The following is a 24,094-nucleotide window of genomic DNA, read 5'->3' on the forward strand; positions in this document are numbered from 1 at the left end:
CGCTTTGTTTACAGACATTGTTAAAGGAGAGGGAGGTGACAGGGGTAGGGGGAGGGGTCTCTCTCTCAACCTTCTTGTGCATGCGTTGTCTGATGGGTACATTGGTGTGCTTGATTGATCACCCTAAAGTGATAATTCTGTCATCATTTTGTTCCAGAACACTATGAGAAGTTTAGCCAAATGACCTAGCTGCTCGCTTCTTTATACATTTAAAGTAATGGAAACGCTATACTATAATATGCTATGTCTACCCAATAAAATTACTTTTGTTGGTATAAATTAATGTATTTTGGTTAATTAAGTGATATTAAATATTATTGTTGACCTAAAACCAGTTCATTTATATCAGTAAATGTTTTTCCCAGTGTAGGGCAGTGGTTCTCAAATAGCATCAGCAAATCTCTAAGGGGGCCTCAAGATGACTTAAAATAATTTAAATTAGGACAAAACAAGCATTAAAATCAACTAAAACAACTAATAATCAAGAAACACATTATTTCAATTTGTCTCCATAACTGTTTGTTTCTTATATATAGATAGATATATAAATGTATATAGATAGATATTTATGAAGAGTTCAGATGCAAAAGCCTCTAAGTGCCATCTGAAATTTTCTTCTAAATTGACCATTTTCATCAGGCTCCTATGTTTAGGTTCAGTAATTTTACTCTAGTTGCAATGCATAGGTCCTTTTCTATGTCAAATAACTGAATATAAATATAGGAGCCCGATAAAAATGCTCATATAAGAAGAAAATTTCAGATAGCACTTAGAGGCTTTTGCATTTGAACTCTTCATATACAGATATATATTTTATTCAGTAAATCATGAACAACTGGAAATATAATGTAAATGCATTGGTTAAAAATTACGGAAGTTCTAAGCGGCCATGGATTATTATAATTTTTCTGTCTTGTTTTCTCGTGATCACGACATAACGAAAGTTGTTTTGTCGTTATCACGACTTAATTTTCTCGTGATCGCGACATAACGAAAGTTGTTCTCGTGATCACGACATAACGAAAGTTGTTTTGTCGTTATCACGACTTAATTTTCTCGTGATCGCGACATAATGAAAGTTGTTTTGTCGTTATCACGACTTAATTTTCTCGTGATCTCGACATAACGAAAGTTGTTTTGTCGTTATCACGACTTAATTTTCTCGTGATCTCGACATAATGAAAGTTGTTTTGTCGTTATCACGACTTAATTTTCTCTGTGTATTCGGCATGAGAAAATGCTATAGAAGCAGCATCATCGCAGCATCATGGATGATCGTATTCGCTTTTACTTTGATCAGGGACTCACTCAAACTGAAATAGCTCTGTGTCTGTCAGTGATTGACGACTTACACATAAGTGTTCGACACTTGAAGGAGGATGTCGGGCCTGCAACTTTATCGTCGAAGACAATATAGCGACTCTGATTTTCTCACGATAGCTACAATTACGTCGTGAGAAAACGGTTTTTACGTTGAGATCAACAACTTTCGTTATGTCGAGATCACGAGAAAATTAAGTCGTGATAACGACAAAACAACTTTCGTTATGTCGAGATCACGAGAAAATTAAGTCGTGATAACGACAAAACAACTTTCGTTATGTCGAGATCACGAGAAAATTAAGTCGTGATAACGACAAAACAACTCGTTATGTCGAGATCACGAGAAAATTAAGTTGTGATAACGACAAAACAACGTTCGTTATGTCGAGATCACAAGAAAATTAAGTTGTGATAACGACAAAACAACGTTCGTTAAGTCGAGATCACAAGAAAATTAAGTCGTGATAACGACAAAACAACTTTCGTTATGTCGAGATCAGGAGAAAATTAAGTCGTGATAACGACAAAACAACTCGTTATGTCGTGATCACGAGAAAACAAGACAGAAAAATTATAATAATGCATGGCCGCTTAGAACTTCCGTAAAAAATACTGGTAACCCTGGAGAACATTCTCGAAACCCGAATTAATTTACTGAATCTAGGAGTATAGGCTCTTGAAGAATTGTGGGCTTTGGAGTTCAAAAGGTTGAGAAAAACTGTTCTAGTTCTGAAATGACAAAAAACTGTTCCAGAAATGACAAAAAAACACCAAATAAATTAGTCTTCACAACTTGTGCACTATTTTCGAAGTCATTTGAAAAGTCATGATTCAAATTCAAAGTCGTGATTTACTGAAAATCTTACTTAGTAGTTGTGGTCGCTTTTATGGTATGGAAAAGTACAGCTTGGACATTTTGTGTTCCACAGTAGACAAAAACTCATATGACAGTAAGTAAATGATGACAAAATTGTCATTTTGGGTGAACTATCCCTTTAAGGTAAGGCAGCATGATTTTAGCAGGTTTTAGCCTCTACTCAAGGTCATTGCAGAAATAAGGGACATTGTTGGCATAGAACTATGATAATAAGAGAAGACAGGAAAAAAAATAAAGGGCAGAGAAGGACAGAGTGTGATAGGTGTGGGAGGACAAGTAGAGGAAGAGGAAGGAACAAAGGTCAGTTGGACAGAAGGCAGAAAAGGAAGCAGATGGGTGTGGAAGTGTATACATCTGCCATGGTGCAGAGACAGGAATAGAGCAACAGGTTCAGAGGAGGACAAAAAATACAGCACAGACAAGAGCAATACCCACATACACTTTAAAAGGCAGTAAGAAGTGTGTGAGATTGTTCATGAATCTTTTCTGTCCCGATAGCTGCAGAAACAGTCGGTTATGTAAGTAAACAGATCTGCTTGGCTCTGTCCAGTGGCTAGTGAGATTTATATTAATCTCTCTCGCTCTTATTGCTTGTGCGACAGTGATTACTCAACCATGCACCAATGGTACACATAGCATGTGTGGCTAATGTCACTGACCCATGGTCTACTTATTTGTCTGATTAACATGCAGGGACTCTTGGACCATTACAAACATTGAGCTAATTAACTCACCAATTACTTTTTGACAGTTAATTCATTGTATGTAATTATGTAAATTATTTTATTCAATTTGTAATTATAAACCAGTCATACTTAACTCTGCAGAAAATACTTATTGTGTTTATGCACTTATTTTATGCATTTAAAAGTTAATGTCTTAAGTAGACAATATCCCTTAAATTCTTGAAGGTTTTGCAGTAGCTCATGTTATTAATGATTTTAAAATACATTCAATTTTACAATTTTAAAGACCCCACAAGTTTTGTGGCCATTAGTTTCTTTAAACAAACAAAAAAATTGTCTAAACCAGTTTTTTTTTTTATCCAATGAGTATGGTCTGCATCTCTTTCAAACTGAATAGATATGTTTTATCTAAGTATAATCCAGCGTAATTACAATGTGTTTGCAAAGGTATTTTTTAAGAACTGATTTCAAACCAAGAGACAGGGTAATTACTAGGACAAAGAAAAGCTTACAGGTGATATTTCTGACAAGTATATTTTGCTTTTCCATAAAAATACTGTACACTAACAACGAACACACTGTTACATGAAGTGTATACTGTAGCAATATAACACTACCATTCCAAAGTTTGTAGTCAGTAAAAATTGAATTAAATTGCTTTCATTTGCATTAAATTGATCAAAAGTGACAGTAAAGGCATATATAATTTTTCAAACAAATTGTGTTTCAAATAAATCATGGTTTCCACAAAAATATTGTTGTTTTTAATATTGATAATAATAAGAAATGTTTCTTGAGCAGTAAATCAGCATATTAGAATGATTTCTGAAAACAGGAGTTCTTTAAAAAATAAAATAAAAATCTTACCAACCCCAAACTATTGAACGGTAGTGGACTTGCATTGTGTATGGTTTAGATCAGTTGTTCTCAACTGATGGATTGCATGCTGAAAATGGGTTGGGGGTTTGGTCGTAACAGCAGGGGAGATGCAGATGTTAGATGCACATAATAAAATGCAGCTAACCATTTAATTGAGTAAAGTTAGCATGTGTGTCTATTCAATCTCAGAGGTTTTACTGCAAATTAATATGCCTAACACTAAAACAATATTTATCTTAATGTTTGTTACATGAGTCGATAAACTCACACTTCTGCTGTCTTGGCTATTGTTTTTGTATTTACAAAATTACAAAAAATCCAGACATCACGGTGCCTCAGACTGCTCTATCATGTGTCAGTCAGCATACAATGAATCCGGAGATTGTGAATCAGGTGTGACCACAGGCAACAGCATTGAAAATAGAAATAACAAACACGTTCATTCAGTAGCTGGTGATATTGATGATGTAATAGGTGGATGGCGGTTCAGAGCTGTAGTGCTCTACGGCTACCCGACAAGAGCACTAGAGAGTGCTCTCTCTCTCTGTCTATCTCTCTCTCTTCTTTCCCTGTCTCTCTCTACCTCTCAAAGGCTGCTGCCAGTTTTATGAATGGGAAAACAGTGACTAGTGGAGGCAGTGATAGAAACATCGCTCTGTTCAACTCACATGGCTGCTGAAGAAGAGAGGGATGTAGACATGAGAGGGATGAGTAAAAGAGAGACAGATGAGTGTGTGACAGTTGTCTTGCCCTAGTGAAAGTAGTGCTTGGCATTTCAATTGCACCTTCCCAATGGTTTGATCTCCTATACCGCAGCAGGTGTGCGTATGCATGCATTAGCCATGTGCTTTTTTTTTTTTTTTCGATCTAAACATGCCCTAGATGAATGCTTGTGACCGTTACGGTGCGCCTTGCTGTTTTTTAAGCGTCTCACGCCATGAGCGCTGTTCCATTTTTGAGCCGCAATGATGTGTTAAAATAGTTTTACTGTACCAACGTGTCTCAAGACACCTGCGATTTGTTCCCAGCATTATTAAAATGCTTCCTGTGTGAATGGCCTCTTAGTGTCCTTTACATTCAATGCATGCATTAGCTAATCAGCAAACAAACTCGGTCACCTCAAGCCCCTCTCTCTCTCCCTCTCTCCCTTCATCAAATTACATCATTTCTCTCCTCTTTCATGCTAAACCATGTCTTCCAACCACACATTCTCTCTCTCTCTCTCTCTCTCTCTCTCTGTCCCTCTATCTCGCACTCCCTCCCTCTGTTTCTCCTTGCCTCGCTCCCTCCTCCTCTGTCGCAGTCACAGTGAACCATCGCTCTCTCTTTCTCTCTCTCACTCTCTCTCTCTCTCTCTCCGTCTTAAGTATGAAAGGGTTGGGAGAGCTAGGCCCTCGTTCTCACTCTCTCCATCTCTCTCTCCTCCTCTCCTCCCCTCGCACGGCTCTCGCTTGCTGTTCTCTGGCTGGAAGAGGAGCAGCAGTAGGAGGAGGAGGTGGAGGAGGAGGAGGAGGAGGGGGGGGAAATGGCGATGGGAGGATGCGGAGAGGAGGATCTCTCTCTCTCCCTCTCCCTCTCGTCGTCCTGGCCGTCGCTAGGCCCTATGAATCGCAGCGTCTGGTTCATTTACAGGTACTGGCTGTTTTCATGTTTTTCTCACGGTTGGTAGGGAGGGAGGGAGGTGGGCTAGGGAGAGCGCCGCATGTGTGCAAGGAATGAGCCGGAGTGATGGAGTGGAACGACAGGCAGGGATGTGTTGCAATGCACGCGTGTGTTCGCGCATTCGGACGTGTGCGTGTGTCTATGTGCGGAAGAGTGAGTGCTCGCTCGTGCATTAGCCAGCGTAGCACGTCTCCACCGCTGCATGCATGCGCGTGTGCGTGTGTGTGAATCGCAGCTTCTGTCTCTCTGTTAACGGCCGCAGAATACAATGTCTGCCTCCAGCCAGATACACCGCTGCTCTGATGGACAGAATGCTAAACCAGTGTGTGTTTCTGAGCGTGCGAGCGCGTGTGTGTGTGGGACGGAGAGAGAATGTGCTGGGCTCTATTAGCTGCTGATTTAGAGTTTGCTTCACTTGAAGGGATTGATGCTGTTGGGTTCTTCTGGCAGGTGTGTGTGTGTGATCATACACACCGTATGTGTGATTTGCATGTGTACATTCAATAAATGAAGAATGATCACTCAGGAGGGGACTTTTGCGCTGGTTTCTCGTAGCCCCTGCTGCGTTTATTGTGGAGTGTGTTAGGCTTGATGTAGTGCTGATCTCGTACAGTTTTTTTTGTGTGCACTGATGTTATCATGTGTTGGCTCTTATTAGACCTGAAACTCTCATTAAGTTGGACAAATACAAACGTGGTGTATTACAGTCACTGCAATGTGGCTGGGTGTTGGTTTGTCACTATGAAGATTGTGTGACGTCTCAATAGTTGTACGTTGAGATTACGTAGTCTTCACCGTATGTACAGTAGTTACGGATGCGGCTACTGGATAAACTGTCTGTGTCACTTCACAGGATGAACCTAATGCCCAAAACGTCAGAGAGAGAAAGAGAGGACGATGACAAGTGTGTGGCAGAGAGGTTCGGTGGGGTGTGAGATGTCTGTAACTTTAAAAAGGGAGTGCCAACTTGAAGGGAGACCATCACTTTCTGCACATCAATTCATTGCTGGCTTGTTTTCGATCTGGGCAGGGATGAGTGGGTGATATGGAGAATGGCCACCGTTGGCATGCCTCTGTGCAGGCGCAATGGAAGATATGTGAGGAGGAGTGCGGACGGACTGTTGGAGAGATGAGAGGACTGAGATAGAAAGCAGGGTAGGTGGTGACACAGAGGAGTTACTGAAAGAGTTGACGGGGAGATATGAGCGACCCCCTGGCCTCGGGTTCGTGGTCTTTAAGGGTTTCACTGAAAGCTTTTACATTTGGCGTTTAGATGGAGGATGGAGTTTGGAAGCATTCAAGGAAAGAGAGAGAGAAATGAACAGATGGAGTGGGTTGAGGGCTGAGCCTGTGTACAGTGTGACTATCAGCATGTGGGTACAGTATGGTACAGTTGAAACAATATCTCACCAGCACCTGACTGGCACTGGACACACACACAGAGAAGCTCTCACACAGACTTAGAGTGCAAACAAACTTGCAACACAGGCAATCAGGCTTCAAAGTGACACTATTACTTGACAAAAAAAAAGATTTATTTTTAACATAGCACAGACCCAGTTTTTCTAAAAAATAACAAAGATGCTGACATTATCATTCTCACTGAAACCTGGTGTCGAAAGGATGCGCTTACCTACTGTCCCTCAGGCTACTATGAAGTAATTGTACCCTCAGTTAAATTAAGTACAGTCCACCGTGGACGAGACTCGGGAGGAATTTTGGTGTGGTACAGGGAGGCTCTGGCCAAACACATTTCTATTATTACACTAAGTAAATTTCATTGTTGGTTAAAACTAAACAATCAAATTGGCATTTCAACCACTGACACTTATCTTTGTGCCATCTACATTCCTCTAGCAGAATCCCCTTACCATGATGAGGAATATCTGAACAACATCCACACAGAGATCAGCCATTTCCAGGCCCAGGGAAATGTGTTGCTGTGTGGAGACTTTAAATCAAGAACTGGATCTGAACCTGATAACATAGATCCAAAGGGCAATGAACATGTCTTTGGCCAAAACCCCCTGAGTCTCACAAAAAAACCTCCCACCAAGAAACAATCTTGACCAAACTGTAAATAAAAACGGTAGAGAATTAGTGCAGCTCTGCCGAGCCTCAGGCCTGTACATACTTAATGGCAGGATCAGAGGGAGGTTCACGTGTTGTTCAGGTTTTGGAGCTAGTGTAGCTGACTATGCCATCACTAACATGGACCCCTCCTCCTTCAGTGCATTCACTGTCAAACAACAAATTCAACTTTCTGACCATAACCAAATTAACATTTATATTAAAACACATCACTCACTAACACAAAACACACCCAAAACCTGCAAAATGTATCAAATCCAACCAGGATACAGATGGGCTTCAGACAGCACAGACAAATTTATTCAAGCCCTGAATTCTGAAGAAATTAAAAATCTAATCACTACATTTATTAACAAAACATTTGAAACAACTAAAGATGGTGTTAATTTGGCTATAAATGAAATAAATTACATATATAAAAAAGCAGCTTGTAAAACTGAGTTGAAAAAGAAAACATTTTTTAGTAAAAATACATCAAAAGATGAAAAATGGTTTGACTCAGACTGCAAAACATTAAGAAAACAACTTAGAAAATGATCAAATCTGAAACATAAAGAACCAAACAATGCTGACATAAGAACTGAATACTGTTCAAAAATAAAACAATACAAAGACACAATCAGAGCAAAAAAGAAACACCATCTGACCAAAAGTTTACAAGAAATAGAACATTCAATAAATCATAATCAATTCTGGGATATGTGGAATAATCTGAACACAACAAAACCACAAGACTTGCCAATCATTTGGCCAAAACATTTTGAAAATGTATATAAAGAAATCCCTCCAAAACAACTCATTAACAATTCTGATCAGATCAAACAAAGTCTACAAACTTATGAAAACATAATTAAAAATAATCAAAACCCTCTCGACTTCCCAATTACACATGAAGAATTGATGAAAAAACTCAAAAGCCAAAAATGTAAGAAATCTTCTGGCCCTGACAACATTCTAGGTGAAATGCTGAAATACAGCACACCTGAGCTTCAGACAGCTGTGCTCAAATTATTCAACCTTGAACTTAGTTCAGGCTGTTTTCCTGACATCTGGAGCCAAGGACTTATTACCCCTATTCACAAGAGTGGAGACAAATTAGACCCTAATAATTTCAGAGGCATTTGTGTGAGCAGTAATCTGGGGAAGTTATTTAGCAGTATTTTAAACAATAGAATAGTAAACTTCCTGAACAAACACAGTGTCCTGAGCCATAGTCAGATTGCCTTTCTTCCTAATTATAGAACTACTGACCACATTTACACCCTATACACCCTAATCAATAAACACGTAAAACAGATTAAACATGGAAAAATATTTGCATGCTTTGACGATTTAAAAAAAGCATTTGATTCTATTTGGCACGACGGATTATATTACAAACTTTTACAAAGTGGTGTAGGGGGTAAAGTTTATGACATTATTAAATCAATGTTTTCAAGCAACAAAAGTGCAATACGAATTGGCAACAAACATACAGAATTCTTCACCCAGAAGAGAGGAGTACGGCAGGGCTGTAGCCTGAGTCCAACACTGTTCAACATTTACATTAATGAATTAGCGGTGCAGTTGGAACAGTCTACAGCCCCTGGACTCACTCTACAAGACAAAAACATCAAGCTTTTGTTGTACGCAGATGATCTAGTGCTGCTGTCATCCACCCCATAGGGACTACAGCCAGGGTCGAACTACGGGGGAGCTAGGGGGAGCTCGGCTCCCCTTAATAAGACATGGGCTCCCCTGAAAACGTGATTTGTGAAATTTTGGGGGGTCTCAAAAAATATTGACAATGTGTTATTTTGACGTGCAAAATATAGAAACCCTTGTCCATAGAACCAACCCCCCCCCCCCCCCCCCCCCCCCCAGGTAACAAAAAAAAACAAAAAAGGTGGGTTCCCCCAAAGTCCGCGGTATAGTTCGAACACTGACTACAGCAACACCTAGGCCTGCTGGAGAACTACTGCCAGAACTGGGCCCTGGCAGTAAACCTCAAAAAGACCAGCATTATGATCTTTCAGAAAAAGCCCAGATGTCAGGAACACAAATACCAGTTCAGTCTTTTTAGAAAGGAGAACACCCAATAATGCATGTAGGGCAGAATTAGGCCGTTTCCCATTGATTATAAATATACAAAAAAGATCCCTCAAATTCTGGATGCATCTAAAATCAAGTCCCACAGAATCGCTACATTTTAAAGCACTACAAACCCAAGAACTGAACCCCGAAAAGAGTCCACTCAGGCAGCTGGTTCTGAGACTTACTAACTTGACTATATATATATATATACAGTGGTGTGATAAAGTGTTGGCCTCCTTCTAGATTTTTTGCATGTTTATCACACTTTAATGTTTCAGATCATTAAACAAATTTAAATATTAATCAAAGATAACACAAGTAAACACAACATGCAGTTTTTGAATTAAGTTTTTTATTATGAAGGGAAAACAAAATCCAAACCCACATGGCCCTGTGTGAAAAAGTGCTTGCCCCTAAACCTAATAACTGGTTGGGCCACCCTTAGCAGCAGCAACTGCAATCAAGCGTTTGCGATAACTTGCAATGAGTCTGTTACAGCGCTGTGGAGGAATTGTGGCCCACTCATCTTGGCAGAATTGTTGTAATTCAGCCACATTGGAGGGTTTTCGAGCATGAACCGCCTTTTTAAGGTCATGCCACAGCATCTCAATAGGATTCAGGTCAGGATTTTGACTAGGCCACTCCAAAGCCTTCATTTTGTTTTTCTTCAGCCATTCAGAGGTGGATTTGCTGGTTTGTTTTGGATCATTGTCCTGCTGCAGAACCCAAGTTTGCTTCAGCTTGAGGTCACGAACAGATGGCCGGATATTGTCCTTCAGGATTTTTTGGTAGACAGCTGAATTCATGGTTCCATTTATCACAGCAAGTCTTCCAGGTACTGAAGCAGCAAAACAGCCCCAGACCCCATACCACCACCATATTTTACTGTTGGTATGATGTTCTTTTTCTGAAATGCTGTGTTACTTTTACGCCAGATGTAATGGGACACACACCTTAAAAAAAGTTCAACTTTTGTCTCGTCAGTCCACAGAGTATTTTCCCAAAAGTCTTGGGGATCATCAAGATGTTTTCTGGCAAAACTGAGACGAGCCTTTATGTTCTTTTTGCTCAGCAGTGGTTTTCGTCTTGGAACTCTGCCACTTTTTCACACCACTGTATATACATAAATACATATATACATATACATATACATACACACACACACGTTTGTTTTGGTGAAAAGTGGCGACATCCCATAGGTGTAATGGTTTTTATACTGTAAAAATGTGCTATTGCCCTACACCAACCCTACACCTAAACTTAGCCCTGTGCATTTTTATTTTATCAAAAAAAAAAAACTCACTTTGTATGATTTATAAGCATTTTGAAAAGTGGAGACATGGGGCAATGTCCTCATTAAGTCACCTTCTCCTTGTAATACCTATGTCATACCCATGTCATTATAAAATTTATGTCCTCATTTGTCACAAAAACGATCTCACACACACACACACACACACAGTATATATATATATATATATATATATATATATGGTGGAATGACCTTGGAGTCCTTAGCCATCTTCAAGAATCGGCTAAAAACACATCTCTTCCATCTTTATTTGACTCTCTAACTCTAGCACTCTCCATTCTAATTCTATTCTTTAAAGGGGTCATCGGGTGCAAAATTCACTTTACATATTGTTTGAACATAAATGTGTGTTGGAAGTGTGTGTGTACACATCCACCCTATAATGATAAAAATCCACCCAGTATTTTTTTTTTAAATCTCTATTTTAAAATCCCCTTTCTCAAATCAGGCTGTTCTGAGAGTCCTGTCAGAATGTCATAGTTCTGCACAGGCCCCTCCCCCGATAGTTGATTGACAAGACCGTCTTACCTTAGACCTGCCCTGAGTGAGCTGAGAGCTGTCCGCCATTGTGTCGACAGTGCAGGGGAAGACAAAATGTCTCAGATTGAGGTGTTTTGTTGTTGGATGTAATAATAACCATAGAAGTCATTTACTCCCGACATCTGAGCCGCTGAAGACACAAATCATTCGTGATCAGCTTCATCTACAGAAGAAATGAGTATAAGGATTTTTTATGAATCTTTGCAAATCGCCTTTCCTAATATGTGCTAGTTAGCAAGTTTCGTGGCTAAAGTTTAAAGTCTGCTCATCACCCCACGGAAGAGAGAGGCGGAGTCAGCAGAGCTCATTAGGATTTAAAGCGACATAGACTAAAAAAACAGCTTGCTGAAAACAGAGCTGATTTTGACAGGGTAAAAAGGGTGTTTTTTTACACTACCATTGAGAAATTTTAACCAAAGTATGTTATGGATTTTTCATTAAGACCCTAAAGAATCAAATCAGCTTGTGGAAAATGGGCATCCAATGACCCCTTTAAAAAAAAAACTGGCCCCTTTTAGACTTGCACTCTATTCATTTACTAACTGATTGTTTTCTTTTAAAAAATACCTAACACTTGCTTCTCTATTCTTTTTTCTATTGTATCTGTTTTTTTATTTATTATAGAATTAAAAAACAAAACTTGCTATGTGTACTGCGTTAAGCTAACTGAGACTTGCACTTGCATATCATTGCTCTTTTGTTGATTTTGTTTGCTTCCATTATCCTCATTTGTAAGTCACTTTGGATAAAAGCGTCTGCTAAATGACTAAAAATATGTGTATATATATATATATATATATATATATACGCACAAACACACACACAAAATGTATCACATTCATAATTTGCAATATACCTGTATAATACTTGCAATATACCTGTATATATGTATATATTACACATATAATTGCTAAACACATGATATTAACTTTTGCCCTCTTAGTCCTCCTTTTATACTAACTGTTTTGTGGCGAAGTTTGGCTTTGTACAGAGTTGGTCTAGTTGTGTCCTTTTTTATTACAAAATATTTTACTTGCTATGTTGCAAACTGAACAGTTTTAACAGACGTTAACACAAAAAAGGCACTTCCTTTACTGTATAAGTAATACCAACATTTGCCGTCTCACTAAACTCAAAATGATTTAACATAAAAATTCATTTAATTAACATAATTCATTTAGTTTTGTTCATTTTTGTGGATTAATTTGCTCTCTCCTGTAGAAAATAAATGTATGCAGGAATTTCTTGCATTGTGAATGTAGAACTTGCAATATTAGTATTTTAAAAGTGCCATACCTGAAATCCTACACCATTGTTCAGGCTTTTCATTTTCATGGTTTTCAACCTGGGGCAGCCAAGGGCATTCTTGGAGAGTGAGATAGTTCGGTGCACTTACTAATATATGTCCCTGTGCAGACTGTTGTGAGTCTGTGTGTGCTTGTTTGGTTGTTTCCCACTTGCACAACTGCAACTGAACAAGCCCACCAACTGTGGTCGTGCATTAACAACACAAGCGCAACACTGGCCTGAATCTCTCTTACACTGACCTTATAGTTGAGGGCTGCTTTAATACCACTATCACATTCAGATTCCCCAAAACACTTCATCTTGGATGAAAGGAGACACATGGCTCTGGGCTGTACATGCACACCTGCAGCATTTGGGTTTGGAGCTGTATAGCATGAAGGCAGTGTTTCTGATGGCGTTTATCAGAGCTGCTGCACATGATTCATGAAATCACTGGCCATATGACTCATGGACTGGCAGAGACACTGTTGGACAAACAACCACACTGACTCACTAACACAGTAACTGACTCATCTAACTCACTGAAACCTATACCATCTAAGTATCAGCATAACTGACTACTGACTTCACACATTCACAAATATATCAGAGCAGAGACTGAATGACACTGAGTGATATAATGACTGAAGGAACTGTGAATCATTTCAACTTCTCGTGAATCATTCTGGAGTGCCGTATACACTCATTAAGACGCATAAAAACATATGAGTTGTGTCCCAAATGACATACTATACACAGTGCACTTATGCTATCTACTCAACTGTCTAGTCTAGTGTATGGATTTTATGTTTTTTTATCATCCAATTTTGAAATCTGATAAAGGACTCTACATAATGAAAACTGCAACAGTTGAGTGTGTGAAGTGTCCAAAATTCAACACTTTGTTTTTGGAAGTTTTCAGTGTGAGCACACTATGGTTTTTATACTACAAAATAGCATAGAATAATGCATAAAGACAAACGGGGACACAACTAGGGTTTGTGAGAAAGTCACATGAGAGGAGGCAATGCCTCCATCGTAATATGATTGGATATGACTGGTTATGCTTGGCTGCGATTGGTTTATGCAATAATTCCTGCCTCCCATGTTCGCAAATCAGTCTGAATGAACAATATAATGGCATTAATGGGAAGACTAAGAAAGTAATAAAGTAAATAACTCACATGCTTGGATATAACCACTTTGTTACATCAAATAAGACTTGAAATGACTTGAAAACATGATCTGTGAGAGTTTTTTAGTGAGTAATTGGCTTGGTGTAATTTAAAGTAAATCTCTGTCTGTGACCAATGCTTATCAAGCTTTGATGACTGATGATCTGAAAAATTAAAAATAGTTACAAGTTATATATTAAAAAGAATAAAAAAATTGAACATAAGTTCACAAATATATTGTTTAAGTTGTTGCTGCCTTGAGTTATTATTTTGGAATAAATATAAAGTGCTTTAAACGGTTATCGATGAGATTCATACCTGGCTGTAATAAAATAGAATATTAATTACATTGTTTTATTGTTTAAAAATGTCAAATAGAATTGTGTTTTTTTCCTGATATGTTTAAGTAACATTTATTTATTTATATATATATATAATGTATGTATGTGCAACCAAAAATTTATAAAATATAGATCTCACAATTCTGTGGATTCTGTGTCAAATGTTCACTACCTCTGCAAACCCTTGAAAGATGCATTGAGATTGCATTGCTTCACCTTTTACTATTCTGAGCAAACAGTCCTTTGCCTAAATATAGATGTGATCTCAGACATAACAACTAGGCTTTTGCCATTGTTTTATATTCTTGCTGTGGCCAGTTATGTACTTGGCCCAGCTTACACTGGTTTGATTTGGAAAACATTATGCTTGGGTGTTTTGTTGAGATCCCTTCGAGGTGAACATTGGAATGCTGAATGACTAATTCTGTTCAATATGGCTGCCAAGTGTGTGTACAGTATCACTCACTGTGCATGTCTACATGTTAGTCTGGCTAGTTCTATATCCAGTTCTGGCCGTTGCTCAGGCAACCGCCAACATCTCACTTACAGTGCCCATTGCACATACAAACATCACATAGAAGATCTGCAGTCTCTTTCCTAACTACAGGACAACACGATGGTGTTATTCCAGTGGATAAACTTGTCCTGCTCCGTCTTCTGCTGTGTGATATTTGAGCTACATTCAAGATTGGCACAATGTTGTGAAGGATTGTTCTATGGATGAACTTCAGACAGCCTTCAAATCAAGCCTCTGTTACTGGTTTCCCGCCAAATTGTGCTTGTAACACTGTTTACAGCAGGAGAATGGCCGTGTGCGGTCTGACCTGCTGTGGTCTTTTGCATCGACTCAGTCCATCCCCCTAGTCCCTCTCCTCTGGTCCTCGGGCAGTGAAAGGATACAGTTGGTTAATTCTCCTGAACACAGAGCTGAAGGATGGGGATATTGTGTTCTGAACTGCAGTGCACTTGTTGACACAAGAGCATGGATGTAAACAGAGCTGTGGTGACAGTCAGATGGGCGCTGCTGTGAATGGAAACCACTAGTGGGACAGCTTTCAATTTTCAGCAGGAAGTATACTACAACCAATGGCTTACTTTTATGATGTACTGTATTACCATTCAATTTGGGTCAGTTAGATATTTAAATTTTTTTGAAAGAAGTCTCTTATGCTCACCATGGCTGCATTAATTGGATGAAAAATACAGTAAAAACTGCAATATTTTGAAATATGATTGTAATTTAATATTAAATTTAAATGGTGTTTTCTATTTGAATACATTTTAAAATATAATTTTATAGAATTATGATAGCAAAGCTGAATTAGAAGTCGTTACTTCAGTCTTCAGAAATAATTCTAATATGCTAATTTGGTGCGCAAACATTTATGTTTATCAATGTTGAAAACAGTTGTGCCATGTTATAAACAGTTTTGTTAATGTTTTTGTGGTAATAGTGATACATTGTTATTAAAAAAAACAGCATTTATTTGAAATAGAAACCTTTTTGTAAAACACTCTTAAAAATCTTACTGAGAGGACATATATTTAAATGCTAATTTATATTTATAGTACATCTCTACATTTTAATATTTTAGAAAATTAAAGCAAAATTTATTATATGGCACTGTTTTAATTTTAAAACAAATCTGTATGTTTTCATCTTGCATATTGCTATTTGGAAATATTGTAAAAAATTTAGTGCTGAGCTTGGTTTTAGGTAGGTAATTTCAGCATGTAGTTGAAATAACCATGAAAATCAGCTTTTAGAAGCAACATTGTGTAAAAATAGAATAAAAAATAGTGTGTATGTATGTGTGTGTGTGTGTATATATATATATATAATTTTTTTTTTTTTTTTATTTTTTTTTTTATTCATGTGACATCTGTGCCTCCCTAATGTTAAAAAGCACATTAAACTAGCATAGAATAATTTTAGCAATGAAAAAAATTGCACACTTCACCTTTAAAGAGTCGGTACAGGCTGTCCTGTAATGTATGCGTTCATACACTGAACTCTGCTTTTCTCTGGCCTCTGACCCTCCCCCCTCTACCTCCTTCACTCAATAGCTTGTTCAAGATTTAAGTGTTTTCCTGACGCAGTGGAGATATTTACCATGTCTTCTCTCCTCTTTTATCTGCCTCTTCTATCTCAAAATCTCTCTATTCTCTTTCTTTCTTTCTTTCTTTCTTTCTTTCTTTCTTTCTTTCTTTCTTTCTTTCTTTCTTTCTTTCTTTCTTTCAGTGACTACATAATCAAGGAGAAGACAGTCCTCCTGCAGAAAAAAGACAATGAAGGTTTTGGCTTTGTGCTGAGAGGAGCCAAGGGTAAGTGCAGGGTGCATAATATTTTTTATATATTAATTTATGTTTCAGGATTTCATTAGCCACAAAGTTAGATCACAGATTTGTCATTATGCGGTAAATAGACACTCATTAACAGGATCATATATCACATCAAATTTTGTCATCTTTTTTTTTTTGTCAAATAAGTTTTGTTGAAAGACATATTTGAAGATGAATTTGCAATCTTATATATTTCGTCCCAATCAAAATTAGAAAAGAGAGAAAAAAAACACATCACAAACTATCCCTTACCAGATCCATTTGCATTAAATTGTAAAGTATGATGAAAAAATATTAAAACATTTTGATCTCATATGTTCAGAAAGAATTAAAAGTGCCGTATTTGCTCCCTAAAAATCTAATCTAATGACATTAAAGTCAATGGCTTGAGGTGACAAAAACAGTTGTGTGACATTACCCAAAAAAGACTGTGCACCAAAAACTAGTGGCAAAAAATCTTTTAATAAATCGACCCCCTGAAAGTCATTGAATAATTCACACCCTGCATAAGAGGCCACATTCACTCTTGCTCTTTATCTCTTATGCACACATTTATACTGATGCGTTCCAGAACTGGAATGAGAACATTTGACACAATCTTTTATCACTGTTCATCTTTTCTTTTTCATTTTCTCATGTTTTCTCATAATTGTCCATGTATTGTCAACCTCGATAGAACATTCTGGACAGGCACGCTACACTGATTAAATAAATGTCCTCTCTTTGTAGCTCAGACCCCTATAGAAGAGTTCACTCCCACCCCAGCCTTTCCAGCACTGCAGTACCTTGAGTCTGTTGACGAGGGAGGCGTGGCTTGGAGAGCTGGTCTGCGAATGGGAGACTTTCTTATCGAGGTGTCTGCAGAACTGCATCATGAAACTTATGTTCTGTTCTTCCCTCTTTATCATTACTTGAAGTCTCTCTAGAAGTGTCCTCATTACTCAAGGTCTCTCTGTATCTTTCTGTATAATGATTATTTCTCTTTTCCAGGTGAATGGTCAGAATGTGGTTAAGGTGGGACACAGGCAGGTGGTCAATATGATCAGGCAAGGCGGCAACAGCCTCATGGTCAAGGTTGTCATGGTTACCCGGAACCCTGATATGGAGGAAGGGGTCCGAAAGAAAAGTAAGAGATACAAATTCACACAGCAGAGTCAACAGTGAAGCATTACATGATGCTCATCATTGGATACCGTGACACTCTCTCTCTCTCTCTCTCTCTCTCTCTCTCTCTCTCTCTGTACAGTCCCACAGCAGAGTAAAAGGCTGAGCACACCGGCTATCGCTCTGCGCTCCAAATCCATGACATCAGAACTGGAAGAGATGGGTAAGATGTGGGAAATGAGAGGACAGAAGAATGGGGGGGGGGGGGGGGGACTAGTGCAGTGTTTCCCAACCTTTTTTGACCTCTACAGCCCCCTCACTATGGCTCAATTACCCCTTAATCAACACAAACCAGAAATGTTTAATTTGAATTCATATTATGCTGGATATGAGTACATACTCTACTGTTCAAAAGCTTGGGCTCATCAGAAATACTTTTTAAAGCAGTGTCATATGCTTGTCAAGGCTGCGTTTATGTGATCAAAATACAGTAAAAGCATGAATATTGTAAAGCATTATAACATTTTAAAATAGCTGTTTCTGTTTTGAATATATTTAAAAAACGAATTAAGCGAAGGCGAATTTCAGCAGTCATTACTCCAGTCTTCAGTGTTGCATGATCCTTCAGAAATCATTGTAATATACTGATTTGCTGCTCAAGAAACATTTCTTATTATTATCAGTGTTGAAAACATTTTGCTGTCATACATCTAGTCATACATAAAGTGAAGAAATCAAGCATAGTTATGTGCTGCTTAATATTTGTGTGAGGATTTTTAATGAATAGGAAGTACAAAAGAACAGCATTTATTTGAAATAGAAATCTTTTGTAAAAGTATTTCTTACTGTCATTTTTGATCAATGTAATGCATCCTTTCTGAATGAAAGTATAAAAAAAACTATTTAAAAAAAAATAAAAAATTTTGAACAGTAGTGTATTTAGCATTATAACATTCAAAAAGTACAAACCAAATCATGATGAATAATTGTAAACAATTATTTTAATCTATTAGCAGCTCTAATATTCTAAGGAGTCATTTCTATCATATGGGTTTAGCAAAAAGCTAAATCTTTAAAGTACTTCCTGCTTATGTAACCCCTGGGGTTTGTATACCCTCGGCTGGGAATCACTGCACTAGAGGACAGAACCAGAAGGTTTAGAGAGAGAGAGAGAGAGGACAGTGAGCAGAGAAATTCAAGAGAGGATGAAAGAGCCAAATAGAATAGTTTGAACGGTCAGAAGGGGGAGGGATGGAAGAAGAGAGAGTGAATGGGAGAACAAACTATCACAGTCATACACTGAAAGAAGTAGAAAGGATAGAGGGAACTGGATGGCATAGAGATAGAGAGAAAGAGAAAGAGAGAGAGACAGCATTAAGAATGTTCTTTCACTGTTCTTTCAGAAGTTCCACACTGTCACTACCAGCACCCCCACTACAGGTAACCCCCCAAAAACTGTCCCCTCCCAACCCTTATATCCCCCGCCTTCTACCTTATCCCTCAATCCTACACCTGCAACCCCTGTTAGCTTTAACTCTAAACCTCAGTCTAAACCACCTCCCTTGTAGTCACACACCTCAGGCTTTCAGAGAAACAGGTTTCTGAGTGCTGTGTATGTTGTTGCTGTAGTATTGTAGCATTGCTAGAAATGCACAGTATGTGCTGGCTCAAGGTGTTACCATCACTGACAATCATTTTGTTTACCAGTCAAGAGAATCAGACTAGATCATTTCAGCGGCCCACCACCAAGATGAACACTGCTTATTGTCATCTGTATCCAAATCAATGTATACACCCTCCCCTATCCAACCTTTAAAACTAAAATCACCTCTGTAGTCCATTGAGGCATGTGTCCCCTTCTTTCTCTTCAGCCCAAGCTAAATTCTTAGAGCTCACAGTCCCTAGTGGCACTGTGTCTACTCTAAATGTTCAGTTCTCTCCTCAGCCCAGTTCCCATAATTCAGTCGTCAGGGTTAGTGTGAGGGTAATGCAATTCAGTAATAGTGAGTTCTGATTATAGCACTCAATCAGATTGGCTGGCTTCTAAGCAGGTTCTGGAAATCGGGGTGAACAGATAGTCATGTTTACATAGTCATAGAAACATAGTCATGTTTACAAAGAACACTTCTAAACAAGAGCTAGACGTAACAAGTTTGCTAAGTTCTTGGTATTGAATTTTTAAAAGTTTATCCTATGCACTTAGTAGCGTGTAAAACGGACATCCTTGTGCACAACTGCATGTTCAGTACAGTACAATACAGAATAGAATAGCTTTTTATTGTCACTGTACAGCTGTACAACAAAATTGTTTTGCTCTCACATTGAAAGTACATACAAAAATGTACATTTAACAAAATGTAAACAATGATACAGAAAAGTAAAGAGTGCAAATGTAAACAGGTGTACAGTAGGCAGTGCAAAAGTAAACAGTATAAATAAATCTGTTGTCATATTGATACCATTATGATAAGTAAAATAGGCCAGTTTATATACAGTACACTACTGTTCAAAAGTTTGGGGTCAGTAATATCAAAGGGGTCAAAATGTGATCAAAATTCATCAATGATCATGGTCTTTACATTCTTACAAAGACATTATATTTGAAATTAATGCTATTATTAGGGCCCGAGCACCGATGGTGTGGTCCGTTTATTATTCTTCTCCAAAGTGAATCGCATTTTTGAGGGCCTAAACATGCTCCAAATCTCATGAAACTTTGCACACGGGTCAGAACTGGCGAAAATGTACATCTGATATGGGTTTCAGAAGTGGGTGTGGCAAAATGGCTCGATAGCGCCACCTATAAAATTTCAAAAGAGTGCACCTCGAGCTACATTTTACGTACATGCACGAAAATCAGTACACACGTGTAACACACCATTACCTACAAAAAACCAACAGGAAGTACGTTATTTTGAATTTCCTGTATGATTTTTGAGCAGTTTTTGCAATTTTGCAGGCCTCCTACTTTGACGAACTCCTACAGTTTTAATTGGATCATCTTCAAATTTGCTGCGTGTAATCATAAGGCCTTTGCGATGCTAAATTCCGAAGATCTTGAGTTTTCGTCAAGGAGCATGCCCCTGACGGCCTGACAAAGTTTGATGTTTCGCCATGAAACAGGAAGTTGCTGTAATTCAGGCATGCAGTGTTCAATGAGCCTCAAATTTAACAAGTTTGATAAGAGTCCTGTCCTGAAAACATCTACATACCCGTATTCGGTTATAGTCATAGCGCCACCTGCTGGCAACAGGCATGTTTAACACTGTAATGGACTCCTAGGTTTATATTAAAAAAGTGAGCTAGTGTTAAACAGGCTGGGAACATACTACAAACTTCCTAAAACATTTTGGTAACACTTGGCTAAGTGCTAAAGCACTAATGCAGTGAAACAGGAAGTTGATGCAACTCAGACATGCAGTGTCCAATCTGCCCGAAACGTAACATGTTTGATGAGAGTCCTGTCCTGAACACTTCTACATGCCAAGATTCCGTTATAGTGATAGCGCCACCTACTGTCAATAGGAAGTGACATGTTCAACACTGTGATGCACTATTAGCAACACAGTAAAATATGCCATTGTGTGCTAAACATGTTAGAAACATGCTCAAACATGCTAGCAACACTTACTAAGTGCTAAAGCATGCTATTAATACTATGAAACAGGAAGTTGTTGTAACTCATGCATACAATACCCAATCTGCCACAAACTTCACACGTTTTATAAGAGTCCTGGCCTGAGCACATCTAAAGGCCAATATTCAGTTATAATTATAGCGCCACCTGCTGGCAACAGGAAATTACTTGTTTTACACTAACTTAAACATGCAATGTCTGATGTGCCCTAAACTTCACATGTTTGGTAGGAGTCCTGGCTTGAAGACATCTACATGCCAATATTCAGTTATAATCATAGCGCCTCCTGTTGGCACTAGGAAATTTGGCACATATAAAAGACTTTGACATATTCCTTCTATATTTACCACTTTAAAAGCATATTGCCCGCTGTTCCCTGTTTTCCTATGGCCACGTGATGGCGGTGAGCCCGGGTGCGAGGGCCCTTTCATCGCTGCTTGCAGCTTTAATGTTGAGTTTATTATAGAAAAATGTGTCCCACTTTCCATAAAAATATGAAGCAGCACCACTGTTTTCAGCATTGGTAATAATAAGAAATGTTTATTGAGCACCAAAGCAGCTTATTAGAATGATTTACTGGAGTAATTGCTGCAAAGAATGCAGCATTGTTAAATCACATTTATGTATTAGAATATATTAGAAATAGAAAACAATATTACTGTTTTTACTGTATATCTGATCAAATATATGCTTCCTTGGTAAGCATAAGAGACTTCTTTCAAGAACATTTAAAAAATCTTACTGACCCCAATTTTTTTGATAATAATCATTAATTGATAATAATCACAGTCACATTAGTACTTATTACCTATCTTTTTTATTCTATTCATGAGTTATATTTTCCATTTAGCTTTTATTAAAGAAAGTTGACTGTAGGTATGTTTAATTTCTTTATCAATAGTTAATAGTCCTATATTTCTTAAATGTTTTTTTTTCAATAAGAAAGTTGTAGGAAAGTTTCTGCAGCTGTGTAGATTCATGTTATATTGGCCAATTATGTATATTCTAGATATATTATTATAGATAATTCTATGAAGAATTATTGGATTCTAGATATATATAATTATCAGTAATTGTCATCGACCAAAATTTCGTTATCTAGGCATCACTTTTATTCAGCTTTTGTTTTCAGACACTATTTTCCACAGTTTCATTGTTGATGACTTTAGAACCATTTACAGGGATTGTTATAGAATTATTTGAATGAACTACCACTTTGTCTCATACCCGTTTATTATTGTTGCGTCAGTCAATGGATCATCAGATTTACCCATCCCTAAACATGTAAATATATAAAAGGCAAAGCATGGCTATATTTTTTTTATTCATTTTGTTTTTTACATGTAGTAAAAAGTGGTCCCTTCCTGTCTAAGTGGGTGTTTTTTGTATCCAGAATTCAAATTCAAATTCAAAAAGTCTAGTCTATTGTCTAAAATGGTCTTTTGTCAATACATACATCCCCTAAAAAAAAACACACAACTATATTAATATATAAATTCATTTTAAAATCCTATTTAAAATACCAATCACAGTTGGGATAAAGGTCTTCTTATACTTATAAGGTACTGTGTAGGACACACTTAATGCAAAAAGTCTAGAGACTAATGTAGGGCAGAAGAGTAATGCATGTCTGCTGTTACATTTAATGCTGTTTAAGTTAATACTCCATTATGATAACTGGATCAGAGTGCTTTTAATGTGTTACTGTTGTATCTTCTCAGTTTACTGAAGGTGCCTCAGGTGTTTAATGTGTGCAGGTATTATGTTATTTCATACCCTATGTCTATTCAAATGCAGCTTTTTAATGTGAAGAACCTTTTCAGACGTATTCACCTTTCCACCTGGTGCTGTGTCCCACCTCATTGGCTGCCATGCTCTAAAGATAGCCGAGATTGCTCTAGCATGAATGTCTTGCTGCACTGGTACCTTATAATACAGGCAGCAGCACCTAAATGTAAAAAGAAAGACAGAAACAACTCTAGGAAGTCAAAAGGGCAAATAATTAGTTTTAACAGGCAAGCAGATCAACCCCTCCTCTAATTCCCCTAGAATCCCTCAGCTTTATATGCATACAGAAACATCTACACACATACACAATCCCTACACACTCACTTGTGGCTTTTATGAACCGTTCCTGCACACTTGTCGCACGGGTTGTTTTTTAGTTGATTGATTGAAACTAACCTTATAACCTCTTATAACCTCCCTAATCTTTCTGTTTGTCCTGGCATTCCATACACAGTGGACAGAGGTAAGAGACACTTTCATTTTAAGTGTTTTGCTAAAGTTGCGTGTGTTCATGCATTTTATGTGCATCCTGGAAAATATTGCTTTTTCTATTTGTTTGTTTGTGCCTGACCTAAATAAAAAAAGTGTTTAACCTCTTGCTACTTTTAGTTGATGGGAATGTGATTACAGCATTAACAGCTCATACAGTATTACTACAGGCTGATGGTGTTCCACCTTACATTGACTCTCTGTTTGCTTGATCACAGCCTCTGCCCCATGGAAAAAAAAATCAGGTAAAGCTCTTTATCCGCTCTGTCTGTCTTGTATGAGACACTTGACCTAATGAGTCTCCAAATATTTCTTATGGAATGAAACATGTCTATCTGTTACAGAGTTCGAGTCTTCACAAGCTACAGAGAAGAAGAGGACAGTTTATCAGATGGCTTTGAGTAAGAGAGTCATTGGTTTTATACAGAGGGACTGTCATGCATCTAGTCATACTTAAAGTTAAAAAAATCAAGGGATAGTTTGCCCA

At 37.9% G+C, this 24,094-nt stretch overlaps 1 protein-coding gene across 1 annotated transcript in view; it reads left to right on the top strand.

Annotated features, from left to right (window-relative positions):
- Positions 1–24,094, top strand: part of LOC306846854 (SH3 and multiple ankyrin repeat domains protein 1-like) — a gene marked incomplete at its 5' end in the record, with an annotated part of 71,456 nt that overhangs the window by 39,492 nt on the left and 7,870 nt on the right. Inside the window, 6 exons of the mRNA XM_079380522.1 lie at positions 16,489–16,571; positions 17,319–17,443; positions 17,580–17,715; positions 17,836–17,916; positions 23,826–23,852; positions 23,952–24,008. Coding sequence (XP_079236648.1) covers positions 16,489–16,571; positions 17,319–17,443; positions 17,580–17,715; positions 17,836–17,916; positions 23,826–23,852; positions 23,952–24,008 — 509 coding nt within the window. The remainder of the gene's footprint in view (positions 1–16,488; positions 16,572–17,318; positions 17,444–17,579; positions 17,716–17,835; positions 17,917–23,825; positions 23,853–23,951; positions 24,009–24,094) is intronic.

This window comes from Barbus barbus (assembly GCF_936440315.1).
Source record: "Barbus barbus genome assembly, chromosome: 3".
Taxonomy (NCBI): domain Eukaryota; kingdom Metazoa; phylum Chordata; class Actinopteri; order Cypriniformes; family Cyprinidae; genus Barbus; species Barbus barbus.